Genomic DNA, 19,756 nt, shown 5'->3' with positions numbered 1-19,756 from the left:
CCTCCCGGGTTCACGCCATTCTCCTGCCTCAGCCTCCCTAGTAGCTGGGACTACAGGTGCCGCCACCTCGCCCGGCTAGTTTTTTGTAGCTTTTTTTAGTAGAGATGGGGTTTCACCGTGTTAGCCAGGATGGTCTCGATCTCCTGACCTCGTGATCCGCCCGTCTCGGCCTCCCAAAGTGCTGGGATTACAGGCTTGAGCCACCGCGCCCGGCCGATAGAGCATTTTAATACTAAAGGATATTGTGTCCCTGAAAAAGTGAAATGTGTATACATAAATATATTTGCATATGTGTATATACAGTTATATTTTATATGTATATATTTGTACGTTTATAACATATATAAACATGTGCATTTTATATGTATGTGTCTAGATATGTATATGCATGTATATAAATTCTCCCACTATTCACTCCTTTAGCAATAGGACCCAATATATTGTAATTTTAGAATAATTATCAAACAATATAGAATATGGTGATATATTTGTATATGCCCATATGTATACATTTGTATATAAACATATACATATATGTGTGTATGTACACACATATATGTATACATACACACATATACATATAGGCATATACAAATATATCACCATCAATGCCCAACACATTTTCTTTAGCATAATAAAGCAATTGAGGGTGTTTGCTGGAGTAAATATAAACTGCACATTTTACTTTTTTTTTTTCCCCAGAGCTTATATGGGTAAATAAAAAAACCTGTTCAAGGACATTGATAAGCACTAAGATGTCATTATCTCCTGTATAATATGGATAAACTTTAACCTAAACAATCTACATTTACACTTCAAAATTTTCAAAGCCATTTCACATTCCTTATTTTACAAATAGTCTTCAAAATGACTCTCTGGGGTGTGCAAGAAAATAATGATTATCTCTAATTTATAATTAGGAAACTGAAGATTAGCTAATTTAAGTAGTCTGCTCTACAGGGTACACTATTAGAAAGGACTAAAGTCAAAACGAGTGTTCTAGTCTCTAGGCCTATACGTTGTTTTCATTATTCATACTTACTGCCTTCTTCTATACAAATTTAATGAAATACCTTATCCTCACTAAACTTAATGCTAGAATTATTGAGAAAGTATGCAGATTATCATTTAGGTTTGCACCATCCAACATTCACAATAGTTAAATCTCAAAGGAAGAAAAAAAGGATTGGTTTGACCTTCTCCATCTCATATGCTATTCTAAAACTAATTATATCTGCATATACAAATTCACTGGATATAATTGAATAACTGCTGTATGAGATTAGAATAAAGCATAAAAATATTGATTTGGAAGCAGCATTTAAATTACTTTTTTAGCATGTAGTTCTCCAATACCTGAGATGTAGTAGGCACTTAATAATTGTTGAGTTTATAAAAAGGAGGATTATATTTAGGTGGGTAAATACATATGCTTCAGAGTTCAAATGGACCTGAGTTCAAATTCCTTCTCTGCATTTTTGTAGCTGTATGACCTGAAATTTTCTGAGTGAAGTTTCTACACTGATAAAGCAGGAATAATACTCAACCCTACTTTATTCATTGCTACTAAATCGTATTTCAATTATTCACTGAATCACATATTGGAAGCACTTAAAAATGCATGTTATTTTTATTGTTGTTGATGTTTCATGGTAGTAGATTCTACATTTTCCTGGCTGCTAATCCAGAGGAAAATCTCTTCACTAATTTAAGGACTGCAATGAAAAGTACCATCCATGGGTAAATGTCGTAATGAAAGTTGACATGTGGAATGAAATTTACACTTTGTTCCATGTATCACAGTGCTTTACAAACCAGCAAACTCTATATTCCAATTGAAGGGCAAAAGTCCAGGCAAGAAGTTTCCTCTCAGAAAAGTCAAAAGTTTGCACATGCATATTCAAAGGTAGAAGCAAAAACAGTAAACAGAATTGACATACTTTCTTCATTTTCATAAGATACAATGGAAATATCTCCAAAACACCTTTGGGCAAACATTTTATCTGGTGCTTTACCGTTTTCTGAAATAAATTGGCCTTTACAGGAAGAAAACTTAAATGTGTCTTAGCTTCTTTACATGAAAATCAAGGGGGAAATGTGACCATATAAAGATATACTTTAATAACAGATAATACATAGACATATGTATTAAAAAGAAATATAAAATAATATTTCAAATCCTGGAAAACTGAGATCATATAATGTTAATTTTGTAAATAAGTGATAACAAGACTGTATAGGAATAATCCCAATTATTTATATATAGGTATATATATAATATACAGTATAATATTTAGTATATAATATGTGATATATTATTTATATTACTCTGTGTGGAACCTACTCCTCCCTTACAGGTACTGGCTCTCTGGCCCTGCTCACTAGTGGGTCTGCATTCCCTCCCATACGTACTCAGCACAGAGAAGGGTCAAGTTGCCTCAGTCCTCAGTGCCACCTCCATATCATTCTCTATCCCTCTGCCCTAAAATTGCCAGCTTGAATCCATGCCGTCAAGCATGGGACACACTATTGCTCTTTTTGGAAGTTAATTACCATCCCCTAAGTCACTTTCTCTCATTTCTTAAAGATTTCACTCCAGTATCACTGCTCTTCTCTCATCACTACTTCTGTCATAATTATTGATGATGTCAAAATTCATATAAAATATTGACACATAGCCCTGCCCATCACTTTCTGGACCTCTTCTCTTGCAGTGACTTGCCTTCCACGTGACCTCATCACTTTCTGCCATGTTCACAACCTAGACCTTTTCACCACCAAGAATTGTAGCCTCTCCACAATCTTGATTGCAGTTATCTCACTATCTGTCCAAATCCTTCTTTCAGATCACTGGACTCTGACAATTCTTCAACCCTGCTCTGACCTACAGCCCTTTGATTCTATCAAATTTTCCATTTTTCCTAACCCAATCAAGACTTCATTTTTTTTCTTGCTCATCTTGATTTGCATGCCTATTTGTTTCCTTTCCTGTATTGTATATATCCTCAACTCTCAAATTTATCTCTTATAGTCTCACTCTTTTGCTAAATCCCCAAACTTTGTTAAATAAAACCCTCCATGGATTCTTCTCTGTGTTACTGGATGTATATTGCAGAAAAATTCATGATCATGCCAAAATAGCTCACTTTAAACTCATGGCCACTAACCTCAAAAATACAGCCTCCTAATCTATTCAGTCTCCCTTTCTTCTGGGAGATTCTTTCTCCTTCTTCTTTCTCCTCTGGCCCTAACACTATGTTCCTCATTTTCACCTACATCTGATGGCCTTGTTTATATTTCACTGATAAAACAAAAGCAATTAAAAGAGAACATCCACAAGGTCCCCTACCTGTCTGCATCTGTGTCCATATACTCAGTCTTTCTCCTGTGGCTGCGTATGAACTGTCCTAGCCTCTGATAACAGCCAACCCTTTCACTTGGACACTACATGACCTCTCCCTTTGCCTCTCAAGAACATGGGTTGAGGAATTCTCTTTTCTGCATCATGAATTTTTCTCTTTTAGCAGCTAAACAAATCTATTGTAATTTCTTACATCATAAAAATATCTTGATATTACAGGTCTCTCTCTACTTCTCTATTGTTCTGTGTTTTATTTACATTATAACCCCTTGAAGAATTGTCAACACTTACTATCTTCGATTCCCTTCTCTTATCTCTTCAGCACCCTCAAATAAGACTTGGATACTAAGCAAGCACAACACCAAACCAGCTATTTTCAAGGTCACCAATTAACTACTCAGAAAACTAGCTTCAAGTCTTAGTCCCCAATTCATTTGACCTTTCAGCAGCTCTGACTCTTTCATCTTAGTCTCATCGGTTCTATCTCATCTTCTAGACCTGCAAACAAAATAATTTAGAGCCCAATACTTGAATTCACTATCTCTTCCAAACTCATTTTCTTGGTGATTGTAAGAGTCAGGTTCTCTAGAGGGACAGAACTAATAGGACAGATGTATATATGAAGGGTCATTTATTAAGGAGTGTTGACTCAACAATCACAAGGTGAAGTCCCAAAATAGGCCATCTGCAAGCTGAGCAGCAAGGAAGCCATTCCAAGTTCCAAAATCTCAAAAGTAGGGAAGCTGATAGTGCAGCCTTCAGTCTGTGGCCAAAGGGCCATGGCAAATTACTGGTGCAAGTCCCAGAGTCCAAAAGCTGAAGTACATGGAGTCTGATGTTCTAGGGCAGGAAGCATCCAGCATTTCCCAGTCCACTGACTCAAATGTTAATCTCCTTTGGCAATACACTCACAGACACACCCAGACACAGTACTTTGTGTTCTTCAATCCAATCAAGTTGATACTCAGTATTAACCATCACAGTGATGTCATCCAATTTTCACAACTTTAAGTAAGAGATATGAGCTGACTACTTTCAAATTTATGTCTCTAGTTTGGACTTTTCCTGAATTCTAAAGTCATATATCTAATTGCCTTCGTGGCATTCCTACCTGAATATCTAATAGTGATTTCAAACGTACTATGTCCAATGTGAGTTTTTTATTTTCCCTGTAAATCTGTTCATACTAAAACCTCAAAAGCACAGGCAGTGAAAGCAAAAATAGAAAATGGGATTATATCAAACTAAAAATCATATGCGCAGCAAAGGAAACAATCAACAGAATGAAGAGACAATCTGCAAAATGGGAGAAAATATTTACAAACTATTCATCAACAAGGGATTCATATCCAAAATATACCAGGAACTCAACTCAATAGCAGAAAAAAAAACCAATTTAAAAATGGCAAATGAACTGAATGAACATCTCTCAAAAGAAGACATACAAATGGCCAACAGGCACAGGAAAGAATGCTCAACGTCACTAATCATCAAGGAAATACAAATCAAAACCGCAATGAAATTCCATCTCTCCCCATTTAGAATGGTTATTATCAAAAAGTCAAAAAACAACAAATGCCAGCAAGAATGCAGAGAAAGTGGAATTACTATATACTATTATACACTATTTAGTTTTCCTCCGAAAACTAAAATACAACCATCATTATGACCCAGCAATCCCACTACTGGGTATATATCCAAAGGAAAGAAAATCAGTATGTCAAAGAGATATCTATGCTTATGCAATAACTGCTGCAGCACTATTCACAATAGCCAAGATAAAGTATCAACCTAAGTATTCATCAACAGATAAATGAATAAAGAAAATATGCTATATATACACAATGAAATACTATTTAGCTACGTAAAAGAATGAAATCCTGTCATTTGTGGCAACATGGATGAACTTGGAGAACATTATGATAATTCAAATAAGCCAGGAACAGAAAAATAAATACATGTTCCACTTATGCAGAGGCTGAAAAAATTGATCTCATGAAAGTAGAGAGTAGAATAGTGGTTAAAAGCTGGGAAGGGGAAGAGGCGAGAGTAAGAGATTGGTTAATGAATACAAAATTACTGCTAGATAGGAGAAATAAATTCTAGTGTCTATAGCTCTGTAGTGTGACTATAATAAACCACAATATATTGTATATTTTCAAATAGCTACAAGAGCAGATTTTGGATGTTCCCAACACAAAGAAATGATAAATGTTTAAGGAGATGGATATGCTTGTTACCCTGACTTGACTATTTACACATTGTATACATGTATCAAAATTGTCACACTGTATTCCACAAAAATGTACAATTATTGTATGTCAGAATAATAGGAAAATATGATTAAAAACTGCTCGTCCTGGAGTCTTCCCCATCTTCCTTTGGAGTCATTATTAATTTCTGTGTTTCTCTCATACCTCATATCAAATCTATTAGCAAATTCGGTTGGTTTTGCCTTCAGAATGTATCCATATCTGATCACTTCTCACCATCTCCATTGATATCACCCATGCTACCAATATTTCTTGGCTGAATTGTTACAAGAACCCTCTAACTATTCTCCCTCCTTTCACCTTTTAAACTCCCATAGGTTGGTCTATGGAAGCCCACGTGAAACTGTTAAACTATACACTATGTTCAAAACCTTTCAGTGACGTTCTGTATCATTCAGAGTAAAAACCAAAGTCTTATAATTACCTTTTAGGACCTAAAGCACCACTTATCCTCCCTGCTTTTTCTGGTCATTATCTGTTACTCTTCCCCTTCATTTACTCTACACCAGGCACCTGCTGTTCTTAGAACATTCCTGACACCCCTCTCCTTTAAGGTGGTTGGACTTGATTTTCCTTCTACCCACAATTGTTTTCCCCCAAATCCTTCAGGCCTCACTTCCTTCCTTCTTCAAAACTTTCTTCACATATCACCAGTGATATGTGAAGTTTGGAGATGAGCTTGGAGAACATTACGGTAAGTGAAATAAGCCAGGAACAGAAAAATAAATATCGCATATTCTCATGAGGTATTTATTTTTTCTGAATAATCTATTTCTGAACAACTATTTTCTGAAAAGCCTATTTTCTGAAAACTTTCTCTCATAGCCCTTACCACTTTTATAAATTCTATGTAATTTGCATATTTAATATACATTAATAGACAGTGTCTATTTCTCCTCGTGATAAAATAAATGAGGGTAGGAATTTCAGTGTCTTTGGTCAGTGATGAAACCTCAGCTCCTAAAATAGTGCCTGGAACGTAATAGTCACTCACAAATATTGATTGAGTGGAGAATGTGCATATTTAAAAAATCTGTAAAGAAATCAACCAAAATGTTAATGGTCCTTCACTCTGGATAGCGGTATTACAGGTGAATTCTACTTTCTATTACATATTTTTCTAAATTTTCAAAATATTCTACATTCAACATATATTATTTTAATAAGAAAAGATCCCTTACATATGAACTACATATTTAGGTCTTTCGGCTGAGACTGGAAAGACAGAAATGCTGTAGTATACTGTGTATTTAAGAGACTCAAGATTTTCCACAAGCAAATGTGCCTGGCTTGCACTGCAATTTGGGAAAATCACCTAAAGTGCCTCCTCATTATTCTTTAAAGTAAGATAAACTTGCTGGATTACATTCTAGAGTCCCTGGAAAACTTAAATATATGTTATTTTTTGTGTGTTACTATTCTCTGACTACTGAGACAATTTCAATGTAAAAAAGTGAATTTTACCTTTTATTCCTCATTCCTCGAAGCATCTTCCTGTTTGAAATAGATGTCATTCCATTACTACTTTTTCACTTATACACTACCTTTCTTGAAAAGAAATCCACAGATACTGTTCACAATTATATAAACTCAAGTGTCATGCTTTTATGTTCCAGGTAAATAGACCAAGTTTCAGAGCAACTTGATAAATATCCGCAAGGATGTCATAATAGATTTAAGACAGATCTCATGTCCTATGAGTTTACTATATTAGTGAAATGAACCTTCATATTACCATGTATTTCTTGGGTCAGAATTCCAGACAGTAAATGCCACTAGACTAATGGCTAATGCCACAGTTTAAGTAGATAAGTAATTTCTTAGAGGAAGAGTATACATATATCTGCACAACCAATAAATATATGGCAATAACATCATGGAGTGGGTTTAGAGAGCTGGTTCTGGGCTTAACCTGCCTTCGCAGTGTTGAGATCTTGGCAAGTTACTTCACCTTTCTAAGCCTCAATATCTTCATCTATAAAATGTGCATAATATTAGTACTAATTTCCAATGTTTTTATAAGAATATTGAATATAAGATGCTTAGCAAACTGCCTGCTATGAAGACTCAGACTTAAGACCTTTATTAAGTTATGTTATTATTGTAACTATTATTATTATGTAGTCCCTAATGTTTTATTCAAAAGTTAGATATAAATTTTGAGAACCATTTGTTGTGTAGTCTATCAGATTGTGAGGATAAATTTAGATGCTAGAAACTTTGAGTATTTAAGATTATCTAGTATTTATGATATTCTAAAATATTAGGTAATTTTACAACCAGCATTTGTTTCATGCTTTGAAAACTAAAGCACTGTATCTATGAATACAGTGATGCAATGTTTCTCATTATATCCTTCTAGGGCTATTTATGTCCAAACGAATTTATTGCTACTCAAGGTCCACTACCAGGAACAGTTGGAGATTTTTGGAGAATGGTGTGGGAAACCAGAGCAAAAACATTAGTAATGCTAACACAGTGTTTTGAAAAAGGAAGGGTAAGTTATTTGAAAATGCTTTCACAAATGTTGTTTTACAATTGTGTTAACATATGTGTGACTATTTCACCTAATACTGTGAGTCATCAATAACCTGGACATCTATAAAGTAAATTTAGCTTAGTCGTAATAACTGTGATATACATATATATCAATATAACAATGACTGTTATGACTGATGATTTTCTCTGAATGCAGATCAGATGCCATCAGTATTGGCCAGAGGACAACAAGCCAGTTACCGTCTTTGGAGATATAGTGATTACAAAGCTAATGGAGGATGTTCAAATAGATTGGACTATCAGGGATCTGAAAATTGAAAGGGTAAAAAAAGGGGGGGACAAGGGAACCTGGTATAAAATATGAAGGATCTAAATGTCTAAAATAAAATTGATTTCTAGAACTATCCCTTTCAAGGACACCTGTGTATTCAACAATGCTTTTGTACTGTCTTCTGAACAGAATTTTGAATCGATATCCAAATTTAGTATCAATGTCACAGTATTTGTTCCAGATCACTCTAGTTAAAGTCTGTATTAACCAATTAGCATCACATTCTTAGGTTGACAAGAGCAGAAAAAGGAGAGAAAATGCCGAGATTACCAGCTTTATTTTATTTAATGAAGAAACTGTAATATTTGACTTGAGACAGCAATTTCCCAAGTCACTCATCTCCTGAATCCTAATAATTTGATTTCCTTTCTTTTTTTTTTTTTTTTTTTTTTTTGACATGGAGTCTCACTCTGTCTCCCGGCTGGAGTGCAATGGTGCAATCTCGGCTCACTGCAAGCTCTGCCTCCTGGGTTCACGCCATTCTCCTGCCTCAGCCTCCCAAGTAGCTGGGACTACAGGCGCCTGCTACCATGCCTGGCTAATTTTTTGTATTTTTAGTAGAGACGACCTTGTTAGCCAAGATGGTCTCCATCTCCTGACCTCATGATCCATCCGCCTGGGCCTCCCAAAGTGCTGGGATTACAGGCATGAGCCACTGCGCCCTGCCAATAATTTGATTTTCTATTTAATCTGCAGCCAATATAGAAAAGGTAGTATGGGATCTCACTTTATCAGTTTATATAAATCCCTATACACACAGAAGATGATATAAGGATCTTTATACTTTTCACGTAACAGACACTTAATACCTGTGTATGGAATAATTTGTGAAAAATGTTCATTTAAGTTTTGGGTCAAAATTGTTTCAATACCTGTTGTCCTGAGTGCGACAAAATAGCATGCTATGTTTGAATATTAATGTTCTATATTAACATTTATTTCCAAGCTTTCTTATTGTTTTCATTCATACTGAAAGGCAATTCTCTATTGTAACAGTAAAAATCTCTCTTATAGGAAATAATGAAAACATTTTGTTTCGTTTGGTAAATAGTCATTTTTAAAAGATCACCTTCAAAAACTGGAACAATTGCCTTCAGCCTTCATTGTGGAACTTAAATAGTTTTGTCATTCATTAATCCGTCCCTTTGTCTAGCATGGGGATTGCATGACTGTTCAACAGTGTAACTTTACTGCCTGGCCAGAGCATGGGGTTCCTGAGAATAGTGCCGCTCTAATTCACTTTGTGAAGCTGGTTCGAGCAAGCAGAGCACATGACACCACACCTATGATTGTTCACTGCAGGTAAGAAAGCGATATTTTTAGAAACATCTATTAAACACCAGAAATGGCCTTTGAACCCATTGGTCTTTTTATTATTATAATTCCATTGGTTATTTTTTATGAAATGGTCATGTAAATTTCTTCCAGCTTGCCATCTTCAGAGGTATCACATTTAGAATTTCTGGACTCATTGGTATGATTTATGTTTTCTGACATGATAGAGCTAAATCAGTCTTGGCTTGAGTCTCTTTCGCACATAAAGTTTGGAGATTAGAGGAAAATGTAGCATGATTCTACTTAAATGAGATACTCAGAATAGGTAAATAAATAGGGACAGAAAGTAAAGTTGTGGTTACTAGTGAGGAGGGAGATGAAAAATTATCTAATATCTTCTATTTGGGATGATGAAAAGTTCTGGAAATATATAGTGTTGATATTTGCATAACATTGAGAATATACTTAATGCCACTGAATTGTACATGTAAAATGGGCAAATTGGTAGATTCTCTGTTATTCATCTTTCACCACAATAAAATTTTTTTAAGTAAAATAACTTTTAATATTTTTTAACAGGAGTGTACTATAATTAATGTGGTTAAATACTGTACGTAAAAAAAGAAATTCATTCAGTTTTTAAACTTTTATTTTAAAACCTCAATATGTAGTTTAAATGATTATAAATTTTCTATACATTCCTGGATTTTAAAATTATAAGACTAATACATAAATGCTTGCTCATTATAAAATATATGAACAATGCTTGTATTTATAAAACATGAGAACAAAAGCAAAAGCCTCATTTTACCTTCTCAATTTCAAATCCCTTCATATAGGTAAAAAGCTTAATATAATAGTATATACTAAAAACAGTATAACGATTTGCTTCTATGGTCAGTGATTGATTTTATGCTGGCATCATTGATGAGTAAAACCTTTGATGGACAGTAACTGCCTTCAGTTTCTCTGTATCATGCAAATACACTGCCATGGGCACTAAAAGAAAAGTACTTTCTCCTTTTAGCCTCAAAAGAGTAGAGTCTCCTCCTTTGTGATTTAAATATATAAGAGATAAGAAGAAGGTATATTCATATTGTTGACCATCTTTAAATATCATTTGAAAACCATCTACTAAATATTTATCTCTAACTCCAACTTCTCACCTTGACTTCAGACTTCTACATTTAGCTTCCAATTCAACTTGACAGCCTGAATGACTAAAAAGTTCTAGAAATTTGATGTGTACAAAACAGAACTCTTGACTCAATCTCCAAATTCACCCCTGCTCAGTTGTCCCTATCTTGGTAAAAAGCAAGTCCCTTCTGTTTGAGCCAGAAGCTCTGGAGTCATTCTTGATTCTGCTTCCTCTCACATTCCACATCTAACCCACCAGCAAATACTTTCATCCCTGGCTACCCCTCACTCATCACTGTATCACCTCCCTGGTCTCCCCTGATTTTTGAACATTCGAAAATGCTCCCACCTCAGGTCTGTTCTCATTTTGCTGCTTCTGGCTACCATGATCTTCTCCCAGATACCCACATGGTGTGCTCCCTAACCTTATGCGAGTTTCTTTTCAAATATTACATTAGCAGAGAAGGTTTCTCTGCTGACCCTATCCTACCCTATCACCCTCTATCTCTTTAACCTGATTCATCTTTTTTTCAGTATGGGACTTCTTACCACCAGGCACATTCTTTGTCTGTTTATTTATGTGTCGTTTTCCTCTAGACTATAAACTCTGTAAGTGCAGGGATTTTACATTGTCCACTGCTATGACCCAGGTGCCCAGAACAGTGTTTGACACTCAAAATATATTTGACAATTCAATTGCTGTGTGGCATGTATGTACACATGTTACTATAATCAGTTTTATGTTGTAGGTTCACAATTTCTTAGGTCAAATCATAAGAAATTGCCAATATTTGAACGTTTCTTACTACAGAACTACAAAAATGGCAGTTTCATGTGGTTCAAAGTAATATTTATAAGACTAGATGACCTTTCAAAAAAAGTTTTTAGATTAACTTCCTCTATTAACTATTTAATTTCTTAGGAATCTTGTCTTTCTGATAATAGGAATTTCTGATAATAGGAATTTCTGAATTGATCTTGTGAGGTTTATCAGTTAACAGTTTCTGTGGAGCATGTGCCTGTCTTTGAGTATTCATATAAGTTTTTAAATGGAAATAGTTTTTCAATTTTACTATCTATAGGAGGCAAAATAAATTCTTGAGAAAGAAAGTGAAAAGGACAATTGCAAGACTATTTTTCAAAATGAAGCAAAGAAAATGCTATATGAGCTAAATATTTGACATTTGCAACGTTTAGCATTTCTGCTGATAACTGAATATTTGGTTAATACAGAGTCTCTGGTATTAAGAATTTTCAGTGATTTAAAAAAATCTCTATACTTCAACAACACCCCCTAAAATATTAAGAAATAAGAGATTAAGCTCCACTGATTAAAGAAAGAGAAACTCAAATATTTGATAGCATATTAATGATAATCATTTTGCCTTGTTTAAATAATCTTGGTAACCATTAAAAATCCAAAGAAATTCCAAAGAAAACCTGCCTCCAAATAAGAGAAGAAACTGTTAGAATTTATTGCTATCATAGCTCATTATCTTTATCCCCATCAAAATGAACAACGCTTTGCTGAATAATTTTCATGTAATTTACTCTTCCTGTAGTGCTGGAGTTGGAAGAACTGGAGTTTTTATTGCTCTGGACCATTTAACACAACATATAAATGACCATGATTTTGTGGATATATATGGACTAGTAGCTGAACTGAGAAGTGAAAGAATGTGCATGGTGCAGAATCTGGTAAGATCTCTAAACCTGCACTGCATTCTAAAGTTCTAGAATTTGTGGCAGCAATCTGGATGGACATGGGCTTGAAGCTGTATTTGCATGGTGGACACCCTCTTTTCCCACATTATAAGTCTTTAGGGGAGGTCTTCGGGAGGGCAGCTGATGGACTTTATAGGAGAACTAATGCCCACGTGCCATAGTCACCCTGCAGCATTGTTACTGATGGCTCATCTTAACTTGTTATACTGATAGGCATGTAGGAAATAACTTATAAAATTGATTTATCTTTATCGTTTAGCAATTCTGGGATCTCTGGAAATGAACTCAAATCAGTATCTTTTCAATATCATTATCTTTTGAAAAGTTATAACTGGGAAAACAGTTTAAAATATTGACTGTAATGAAGTTCTATAGATTTGACTTCTCCATATTTATCCCTATTGCATACCAGTACTAATAATGATTATTGTAGCAGGCTATCAACTATTAACTGGGAGTTTTTTGTTTGTTGTTTTGGTTTGTAGGCAAAATATTTACAAAATATATCCAATTTTATTTTAAAAAATCACACAGTACTATGGTAATGAAGCTAAAAAGCCTCTATTGAGTGTCTGCTGGGTTCCAGGTGCTATACTAGACCACTCATATGTATTATCTTATTTAATCTTTATTAAATTAATTTCTTTATTTGTAAGGCAAGGCCAGTAAAACCAACCAACAGACTAAATATTACTGGCTCTGCTTTACAAACAGGGAAGCACATATTCCAAGAAGTTAAGTGATATTCCAAGATAATATTACCGAAAAGTGCCAGAGCCAAAATTCAAACCCTAGTCTGTATAACTACAATATACACAATATTCCTATCTGTAGCTTTGGATTGGAATTTGTATGCTACACAAATAGAGATTTTCTTGCAGTAAATACGCAGTCCTGCGGTAACAGTATTTTCCAGGTTACATTCTAGAAAACAGAAGTGGTATCAAAGTAGTTAAAGATTTCAGAAAAAGAGTTCTCTGTGAAAATAAGTATGAGAAAGAAATTAAACTGATTTTTAAACACATAAATGTTTAGGGCCTTAATGCTAATTTCACTGACAATTACAAAGACGGAGCTGTATGGACAACTTTTCCTAAACTTTGATTGTAGAACTCTTCAACCCTTTTTGATCCAAACCTGTAATACCATGTCATAGAAGATTAATCCTCCTTGGAAGATGCTGTTCTAGACTAGAGATATCCAAACTTTTTGGACAAATGTCCCTTTTAGGAAAGATGTTTGAGCTTCCACTCTAATACAGATGTATTTACCTTTAAATGTAGATTGTTTAATTATGTAAATTATAAACATAAATAAAATGAGAAATTGAAAAGCATGAGATAAATATTGAATAAGCAATATTTTCAAAACCTTGCTAATTGCTAAGGCTTCTTATTATCATTAGATATTTTCAATAAATAAAATATACACTTAGGACAAAGTATTTCTCTTTTGATAGTTGTTTTAAGTATATATTTTAAGTTTTTATGCTTTTAAAAAAACTGGTCTGGCTTTTTGTCAGGTCTGATTACCTTGTTGTTATTTTTACCTCCTAGTATGGCTACAGGAGTATTCCAGGAGTATGATGAATGTGTCAGCCTTGCCAATTTTTTGACGTCCATTTGGGCTTGCATGATAAATATTATCTTTAATCCACAGTCTCTTTGTAGGAATCTTCCTTAGCTACTTCAATTCTGTGATAATTAGTTAGGTAAACTAGGTAAAATAATACATATACATTCCCTCATATGCTGAGTTACCAAAAGAGTTAAATGTCACTCTTCCCGCGGGATACTTCAGAAATGGAATATTATACATGACCAGGGCCAGCTTCATGGGTATGCAACATGGGTAGTTTCACAGGTCCTCACACTCAAAAGGGCCCTGAAATTGGTTTAATGTTTGCTGTCACTATTTTGAAAATCTTAAAATTACATTTTGAGACAGGAACTTTATATTTTATAATGGAACTTTACATGTTGCATTCTCTCTAATCCAAGTTGGGCTAACAAATTAGGTAGCTCATCTTAAGGGGTCTTATGAAGGCTCTAATATCAATCCAACTATTAATCGTTATTAAAATTCAATTTCCTTCTCTTTTTTAGTTAAAAATAAAGATAATTAGAAAGCTAACATTTTCCTCCCATGTCCCCAGGTATACACATACACGCTGGGATCGGTGCTCTCAATGAAATTAAGGGTTCGCTCTCTTGGGTAGGATAGAGGATGGAACTGATGGTTTCCTTCTAGAGTCTAGAGTCAATCTTCAAACAGTAAAAGTTGAAAAAACTTCTATGCTCTATAACTTTGTAGAAGTGAATTCTGTAAAGAGTGTGTTCAAGAATGTCTATTAATAATTTTAGCCAAGTTAGTACTCAAAATGTTATAAACTTCATACATTATTCTGTTTAACCAGCCATAACAAATTGTCACAGCTTGGGATGAGGATTTGAGAGTGGGGCGGGGATTCGAAAGGGAAGGTTTTTGAAGTCAGAGAATTAAATTCATAATACAGCTCTGCTAATTGTTGGCTCTGTGACTTTGTTTAATTAGCCTCTCTGAACTATTTCTCTTTTGTAAAATAGTCCTGTTACACTTTTCACAAACTTATTATCAGTATTAAATAAGAGAAAGTTTGTAAATCACCAACATGGTGCCCAGCAGGCAGTAAATGTCCAGTAAGATTTTTCTGATTCTCTCCTCGCTGAAAATCAGGTACTCGGAAGCCCTCTTTGATCTGTCTTAGTTCCCAGAAGTTAGACTCTTCACTGTTTTTTCCCTGTGACGACAAACAGAAAAATGACCACACCTCACCTCCAATGCTTACAAACCAGCATTGCCTTGCACAAGAGCAGTTTATTTTCTTCTACACTGCAGAGTGATTGCAGTTTCTATGAGGAATGTTCCTGTCTTAGCACATACTACAGCAGCAACTTCAGCAATATACTGCCACTAAAAGGCACTGAGGGGCATGGCCCTTACCCAGGAGAAAGCTTTGATTTCTTTCACTCAAAAAACAATGCACTGGGTACTGGGCGCGGTAGTTTATGCCTGTAATCCCAGCACTTTGGGAGGCCGAGGTGGGTGGATCACCAGAGGTCAGGAGTTGGAGACCAGCCTGACCAACATGGTGAAACCCTGTCTCCACTAAAAATACAAAATCAGCCAGGCGTGGTGGTGCGTGCCTGTAATCCCAGCTACTCTGGAGGCTGAGACAGGAGAACCGGAAAATCGCTTGAAACCGGGAGGCAGAGGTTGCAGTGAGCCAAGATTGTGTCATTGCACTCCAACCTGGGCAACAGAGCGAGACTCTGTTGCAAACAACAACAAAACCAACAACAATACATTGTGGCCCCAGGAAATTTGAAAAGCCTTTCTGAGAGAACTCTCTGTAGTGAACTAATATCCTAAGATACTTTTAGTGCCTCAAGTAAATGGAAATTTACTGGTGTAAACTCGTATAGGGGAAGAAAAAAAAGTTAACATTTTGGGTGTCCAGTTTTTTGTGGGGCATTTTACATATGTTAAATTCTTTAAGTCTTACAATACAGGATTCATGACACACACTCCCACCCCCAGGAGAGGAAATTTTGCATCAGAAGAGTTTAATTCTTAAGGTAATAGGCTCTCTAGGGCAGAAACGTGGATTAAACTTTTTTCACAATAGTATGCTGCTTTCTTGGCAGTAACACATAATGGCAGAGGGACCTTGGAACCTGTAGGACTGTCTCACAGAGCTCAGCCTGCTCTGCTGGCAAAGTTTACACCTATCATTCTTTCCAGTGGAGAAGATGAAATCAGGACAGTCAGAAGTTTCACATATCAAATGTGACTTCAAATTCAAATGTGTTTTTTAATACTAGAACTCATAAATTTAAATGATTTCCAGAAAGATTATACTGTGTCAACATATTTCTGCCAATAATGTAATTCATTGTTTCATGTATGTTTGAAAACACACTCTTGGAATTACCTTGAGAAGTAACTTACTAGCAATTTCAACAGAAATGTTATTGCTTTATAACAACACTTCATTTCTTATCAAAATTGAATTCTATAAACTTGATCATCCACCTCATTTACAAAACTTGACACCTAATGACATTTGAATTTTCTTTAAATTACATCTGTCCTTAAATGGTAAAGATTGCCTAGCTGTGAAAATTAAATGAGACTAAGTCAACAAACACTTATTATGCAACTACTATGTGCCAGACACTATTATAGGTAATCGGAATATAGCGGTGAATATGACAGAGTTCTGCTCCCATAAAACTGACGTTCCAGTAATGAGATGTTCATGGAAACATTTTGTAATCCATAAAGAAATAGATATTCCTAATAACGATTAACAATTTATGAAGACAATTTCAATAGAGGAGTTCCAAAAGGGTTTGAAGTATAGTAGCAATAGATATTAATATAACCTGTGAGGCCGATCACTTTTGAGAATGTTCTATTTAAATCATTGTCAATTTGATTATATGTCTTAAACATTTGGTGATACGCCTTTAAACTCAGATATGTTTGTTAGGTACAAATGAGGGTGATTTTTTTTTTAGCTTTAACTACTTTTGGTAAAGTCTAAGCTCAGAGATGCTAGTAGGTTATTGAATTATATTGAAAACATTTAAAGGATCCAAATGGTACTGAATTTAGCCCAAACATTCCAATGCAATGTTAGGAGTCCTTGTCCACTACCTGGATGTTTGGGTATTTCAATGACCCATTGCCTTGTATTTACAAAGCAGGACCAAATACTTGACCTTAAGTAGGCCACATATCCAGGTGACTAACAGATTTGTTAAACATATTTTAAATGCGCTGATGGTATATTGATATACTCACTCACAGATTTCAAAAGTAAATTTAGCATTTATATTCCAAAAGTCATTCTAACAAGAAAACTGTAAGATAATTTACTCAATTAGATCTAATAGGAAGAAGGAAACTCATAAACAAATTTAAGCAATACAATTTTCTACTTCTTATAATCACAGTAACAAAGAATATATTAACACTTGGTGTTTAGTGACAAGTGTCAGAAAAAAACTTGAAGCTTCAAGAGACCACAGGAATTTAGAAAGCCTCATATTTGAAATGGTAGAAAATCATATATATACCATGATAAGTTCTGTGTCTATAACTTAGCTATTTATTTGATGAATTCAGTACTGCTTTTAGCTTTAACAATATAACTCTCTTTATAAAACTCTTCATCAATCTATTTGTTTAACCACTCTGTCTTTGGTGTTTAGGCACAGTATATCTTTTTACACCAGTGCATTCTGGATCTCTTATCGAATAAGGGAAGTAATCAGCCCATCTGTTTTGTTAACTATTCAGCACTTCAGAAGATGGACTCTTTGGATGCTATGGAAGGTAAACAGAAACAACAATATGTACCCAACTTACTAGTTTACCACCTACAGTAGGAACATAAATTTCAGAATAACCGTATGTTAAAAATGTTTAAGAAGCTAGATTAGTGCACAGATCAGTTTTTTTTTTCTTTAACTTTTCTCTAATGCAAATTGGGCTAATAATACCCTTTCCATCTACATTATATTTTTATCATGAAACGTTTAAATTTTGAACTGTTAACTTCAATACTCTCTTGTAACATGTCACTTTCTGTTATAGGTGATGTTGAGCTTGAATGGGAAGAAACCACTATGTAAATATTCAGACCAAAGGATACAATTGGAAGAGATTTTTAATCACAGGGGCCAAAGTTACCCCCTCATTCTTCTGAATTGAAATGTGCAAACTTAAAGAAATATCTATGCTTCCCTCACTGTGCCTTTCTAAATGGACTGAACATTTTAAGACTAGTTCTAGAAAATAGCTAATACAGAATAATTATTTGTTTTGTACAGAATAAATATGTATTTTAAATGCTTAAGAAAAGACATCCCATATGTTTCTGAAGTCCTGCATATTTTGGAATAAGCCAAATAGAAAATTATTATTATATTAGCATTAATGTTTCATTGTGAAATTTCCCTATGTATTGGATTTAATTTTGAACAAAAGTTGTAAATGTTGATTCAGTAGTGTTGTTTTGGCTTACACGGTGTTGACGTTTCTTGTGGATAATTTCCAGGACTGTCATAATGATCTGTACTTCCATGTACACCCCTGTTTTGAATCCTCTGTTTTATGAGTGCTGAGATATCATCTCATGATCCCGAACAGCTGAACAGTAACCCCCTGACACTGCAGGGATTACTTAGCCTTTATACAACACACAGTAGCTCTTCAGGGACAGTTAGGGCTATTTAATTTGCATTGTGATCTTCAGTTTGAGAACCTAAAAAGAAAAATTAAAAGTACAACACATGAAGTTATCGAGTACTATTCTAGCCAACACACATTTGTAAACTTTCATATACAAGTTTTACCCCTGTATTGTATATTCAAATATATAGTTAAATGTATCAGTGTATTTGCCCATTAGATATAGTCAACCTAATATTAACAATTCTGAAGTGTTTCTTCAGCAAAAATGTATCAAAAGAGTAATAAAAACACTATGTGTGCTTCAAGCTTGTAAACCAATGACGTGCTGCTGTGGTGCCAACAGAGACTTCCAAATGGATTATGTTAAATGGCTGTCATTTCATTTCCCAAGGTTGATTTTGAGCGGTATACTTGGTGGAACTGAAAACAAAGAAATTAACCATGTGTAGCAAATTCGAGGTTTCTTTAAAGAAAATATTTCAGCCTCCATCTTACTAAATAGTGACAATGTGGTAAGTTTTGAATTATATGAAGTTATTTTGTAACAGATTTCAATGAAGAGTAATACAAATAAATAGTATTAATTATTCTCTTCTATGATAAGAATGATATCTTATGCTTATTTCCACTGGAATATTCATATAAGAAATGTTATGGCCAATAAAATTGAATTTTGATGAATTATCTTGCAGCATAATTTCAGAAGTTCCTATGTAAATAAAAGTTTGATTTTGTATATCCTATTAAGACGTAATAATTATACTAAATCTCATATACAATATCTAAAATAAAGATATACATACAAGTATCATATGACATAATTTATGTAATATAAATAATTAAGATAAAATTATTTCTTAAGACATCCATAAGTAATTTTAATGTGGGATTCACTACCCAAGAAATTAAAGC

At 34.4% G+C, this 19,756-nt stretch overlaps 1 protein-coding gene across 1 annotated transcript in view; it reads left to right on the top strand.

Annotated features, from left to right (window-relative positions):
* PTPRQ (protein tyrosine phosphatase receptor type Q) overlaps window positions 1-19,443 on the top strand; it is a 207,191-nt gene extending 187,748 nt beyond the window's left edge. Inside the window, exons 34-39 of the mRNA XM_017874615.1 lie at window positions 7,997-8,131; window positions 8,330-8,455; window positions 9,618-9,766; window positions 12,439-12,574; window positions 17,860-17,983; window positions 18,245-19,443. Coding sequence (XP_017730104.1) covers window positions 7,997-8,131; window positions 8,330-8,455; window positions 9,618-9,766; window positions 12,439-12,574; window positions 17,860-17,983; window positions 18,245-18,282 — 708 coding nt within the window. The 3' untranslated portion in view covers window positions 18,283-19,443. The remainder of the gene's footprint in view (window positions 1-7,996; window positions 8,132-8,329; window positions 8,456-9,617; window positions 9,767-12,438; window positions 12,575-17,859; window positions 17,984-18,244) is intronic.
* The last annotated feature ends 313 nt before the right edge of the window (window positions 19,444-19,756 follow it).

The sequence above is a fragment of the Rhinopithecus bieti genome, unplaced genomic scaffold, assembly GCF_001698545.2.
Source record: "Rhinopithecus bieti isolate Rb0 unplaced genomic scaffold, ASM169854v2 scaffold_9619, whole genome shotgun sequence".
NCBI lineage: Eukaryota > Metazoa > Chordata > Mammalia > Primates > Cercopithecidae > Rhinopithecus > Rhinopithecus bieti.
This window is presented reverse-complemented; position numbering and strand designations above follow the sequence as displayed.